We start from the raw sequence: 4,319 nt of genomic DNA, 5'->3' as shown, positions 1-4,319 counted from the left end.
GCACCCTTCAAAACAACATAACAACATTCCTTTGGAAACAAAAAAAACGAATCTATTCGAGGGGGAGATGAGAGATATTTTGTTCCACCACAGAAAATTATTTGATTCTTGTCTTTCAAAAATATTCCACGACATACCCGAACAATCATTTATAGGATTTAATGATTCCTAACAACGGATTCATCTCTTTCGCTATCTGCATTTGGTATGGTTATTTGCTTTGGTAATAAAAAGAATAATGAATAGAAAAGAATAATGGTTTGGGTCATGTATCTACGTCCAATCTACAGTAGAAGAGAAGGTTCCATCGGAATAATTATTTATTTCAGTTCAGGGTTCCTCGTCTCTTTTTTTTTTTTTGAAAAAGAATAAAAAAAAGGAGGGAGGTTGTGGGGAGAAATGACAAGAAGATATTGGAACATAAATTTGGAAGAGATGATAGATGCAGGAGTTCATTTTGGTCATGGTACTAGGAAATGGAATCTTAAAATGGCGCCTTATATCTCTGCAAAGCATAAGGGTATTCATATTACAAATCTTACTAGAACTGCTCATTTTTTATCAAAAGATTGTGATTTAGTTTTTGACGCAACAAGTAGGGGAAAACAATTCTTAATTGTTGGTACCAAAAATAAAGCAGCTGATTCAGTAGAGTGGGCTGCAATAAGGGCCCGGTGTCATTATGTTAATAAAAACTGGCTTGGCAGTATGTTAACGAATTGGTCCACTACAGAAACAAGACTTCATAAGTTCAGGGACTTGAGAATGGAACAAAAAACAGGGAGACTCAACCGTCTCCCGAAAAGAGATGCAGCTATGTTGAAAAGACAATTATCTCGCTTGCAAACATATCTGGGCGGGATTAAATATATGACAAGGGTACCCAATATTATAATCATCGTTGATCAGCACGAAGAATATACGGCCCTGCGAGAGTGTATTACTTTAGGAATTCCAACAATTTGTTTAACCGATACAAATTGTGACCCGGATCTCGCAGATATTTCAATTCCAGCTAATGATGACGCCATATCCTCAATCCGATTAATTCTTAACAAATTAGTATTCGCAATTTGTGAGGGTCGTTCTAGCTATATAAGAAATCCTTGATTAATAATAACATAATAAGATAAATAACTTACTTCAGAAATCCCTAGAAATCCCTTATGGAATCGCTTACTATTTCTGAATTTCAAAAAATAGATCAAAATAACTGGGGATATTATGTGATTTATTAGTATTCTAAATCTTAGTTGGTATTCAAAATATCCGATTCAAGTAGACAAAGAGATGGTTGAATAAATTTTTTTTGTTTAAAGTTCGATTTTTTCAGAGGGCAAGGCAATATGAATGTTCTATCATGTTCCATCAATACTCTAAAGGGGTTATACGATATATCCGGTGTGGAAGTAGGCCAACATTTCTATTGGCAAATAGGGGGTTTCCAAGTACATGGCCAAGTACTTATTACTTCTTGGGTTGTAATTGCTATCTTATTAGGTTCAGCCACTATAGCTGTTTGGAACCCACAAACCATTCTAACCGGGGGTCAGAATTTCTTCGAATATGTTCTTGAATTCATTCGAGATGTGAGTAAAACTCAAATTGGAGAAGAATATGGGCCCTGGGTTCCTTTTATTGGCACTATGTTTTTATTTATTTTTGTTTCTAATTGGTCAGGAGCTCTTTTACCTTGGAAAATCATACAATTACCTCATGGGGAGTTAGCCGCACCCACAAATGATATAAATACTACTGTTGCTTTGGCTTTACTCACATCCGTGGCATATTTCTATGCGGGTCTTACAAAAAAGGGATTAGGTTATTCGGAAAATATATTCAACCAACCCCAATCCTTTTACCCATTAACATCTTAGAAGATTTCACAAAACCTTTATCACTTAGTTTTCGACTTTTCGAGAATATCTTAGCTAATGGATTAGTAGTTGTTGTTCTTGTTTTTTTAGTACCCTTAGTAGTTCCTATACCTGTCATGCTCCTTGGATTATTTACAAGTCTCTTATTTTTGCAACTTTAGCCGCGGCTTATATAGGTGAATCCATGGAGGGCCCTCATTGAAATAGTCTATTTTAGCTTAGCCCACAACAATGTATAAATGTATATGGTGGGTGGCTCAAGAGAATTACTTAACTTACGGAATAGAATAGGGGAATCTTAATATACAACTATGCTATATACGATCTAAAGTGATAGCAAAAACATTACGATGATATTAAAGAGTAAGGGGAAAAAGATCTAAAAACAAAGATCTTTTTCCTAAAATTACCCTTTCCTTCACTTAATATCATACTTCGTTTCAATGAATATTCACTTTAGATTGCTTAGTCCATCTCATTATTAATTCATTGTTAAAACAATTTGAATATAAGAATTTTTTTCAACAATTCTTGTTGTATAGGTTTATGACGTGTAATTAAATAAAAAAATAAAAAAAGGGCGAAATGATTTCTCTTTCAGTTGATTTTATTCAACGATTGACCAAAATATTAATAATAAATAAATAATAAAAATGAATAATTTTTTTATTCAGTTTTATTAATAAATTGCATGAACTTAGATCAATCAAATAATGATATTTCTATACCTATGGAATTAGTTGTCCTAATCAATTTGTCCATTTAGATTTCTCTAGGTGGAATAATAAGAAAAGGTAAGATTCAAAAGAATTTTTAAAAAGGTTTTTTTTAGTATTTTAGAAAGGGGCGGGAGGTATCTGTACTTGAATAACTATAAGCGAACCCTTCTAGATGTTTCGACGCTTGATTCTCGAATAGGATTGAATCTAAGATGAATGCTTGGTTTACGTTATGGAAGAAAGACATGTATATGTGATATTAGATATTGCCTAGTGCTAGTTATATATCAAATGAACTAAAGATATATTTTACTACTCTAGGGGATTCTAATAGACTAGAAGTCCTTCCAGCCCCTTGTGACTGTGAATTGAATGAATAAACGGATGAAATCAAGAAATAATTCAACTAACAGTTCGAACCAAGAACAAGAAATTGAAGAACGAAAGTCGTACGGGTTCACAAAGACTCCGTGGCTAAAAAGTAAAAAAGATATATCGAAGTTGTTTTGATGATTCAATAATCTTATTACTTCAATCCGAAGTTCTTAGTTACTTCGACTGGATGAGTCCTAGTGAGGGTATAATTAAGTCATAATTCATTGGTTGATTGTATCATTAACTATTTCTTTTTTTGGTACGAGGAACTTATCATGAATCCACTGATTTCCGCCACTTCCATTATTGCTGCTGGATTGGCCGTAGGGCTTGCTTCTATTGGACCTGGAATTGGTCAAGGGACTGCTGCGGGGCAAGCTGTAGAGGGTATCGCGAGATAGCCTGAGGCAGAGGAAAAAATGCGAGGTACGCTAGTGCTTAGTTTAGCTTTTATGGAAGCTTTAACAATTTATGGACTGGTTGTAGCATTAGCACTTTTATTTGCAAATCCTTTTGTTTAATCTTAGCTTAGAAATATGAAAAATATATTTATTTTTCTGTAACGACCCTAAAAATGAACTAGTGAAACTAGAGCCTCATATGTGAGTTTGGAGTTGAGAACTTGATGAAATGATGAGAAATGACCGTGACGTCCGGAAACTAGTCATTTGAACTAGTGAGTTGTAAGGGTCAACTTTAAATGATCATATCTTTTAGCTCAAAATGAATTAGGTGGACCTTTACCTATCCAATTAAAGGTCTTTGAGTCCTCTTTCCAACGCCACCGAGTTTGCCCAATTCCGACCTAGGAGTAAAAAGTTATGCCCGAAATATTGAAGCACTGTCAGACTGAAGAAAAGGGCGAACTGAGACGGGAAGGGGCAAGATTTTTAAGTTAAGACTTTATGGTCCTTAGTCCTTTTCCAAACTTGACCCTATGTTATTTTATTCTTTTCCTAGCAACTATAAGACCTTTTTATGACTTAATTCCTTTCATTTAAGTCACTCCTCTTAGAATTAAAAAGAAACCCATCTCCTTTCATATATTTCTTTCAAGTTCAAGGAAGAAGAGGAGTTGGAGCTAGGGTTGAAGATTTCGAGTGCCTCTTCTTCAATTTTCGTGGGTTTTCAACTTAGAGGTATGGGGATCCTTATCCTTGATTATTCTTTCTTTCAAGGAACCCAATCAAAAGGTTTTCAAGGTTTTTCAATTACACACAAAAACCTATTTCGATTCTAGCATGGGTTCTTGCATAAAAAGGTTTTAAATGATGATTTATATGGTTATTAATGATTATTAATGGTTTTTAGAAAGAAATCCCCATGAACCCATGTCTTCTCAAATTCT

General features: G+C 34.3%; 1 protein-coding gene and 1 pseudogene across 1 annotated transcript; both read left to right on the top strand.

The window, feature by feature from the left end:
• Positions 1-253: 253 nt before the first annotated feature.
• LOC125842974 (30S ribosomal protein S2, chloroplastic) lies at positions 254-1,136 on the top strand. Its single transcript, XM_049522241.1, has one exon. The coding sequence runs from the start codon at positions 400-402 to the stop codon at positions 1,108-1,110; it is 711 nt and encodes a 236-aa protein (XP_049378198.1). The 5' UTR covers positions 254-399; the 3' UTR covers positions 1,111-1,136.
• A 157-nt stretch (positions 1,137-1,293) lies between these two features.
• On the top strand, positions 1,294-2,079 carry LOC125842965 (ATP synthase subunit a, chloroplastic-like; annotated as a pseudogene).
• Positions 2,080-4,319: the final 2,240 nt, after the last annotated feature.

This window comes from Solanum stenotomum, chromosome 1 (genome assembly GCF_019186545.1).
Source record: "Solanum stenotomum isolate F172 chromosome 1, ASM1918654v1, whole genome shotgun sequence".
Lineage (NCBI taxonomy): Eukaryota > Viridiplantae > Streptophyta > Magnoliopsida > Solanales > Solanaceae > Solanum > Solanum stenotomum.
This window is presented reverse-complemented; position numbering and strand designations above follow the sequence as displayed.

Coding starts and splice junctions, on each gene's coding strand:
- LOC125842974 (XM_049522241.1), top strand. CDS start 400: ATGACAAGAAGATATTGGAACATAAATTTGGAAGAGATGATAGATGCA.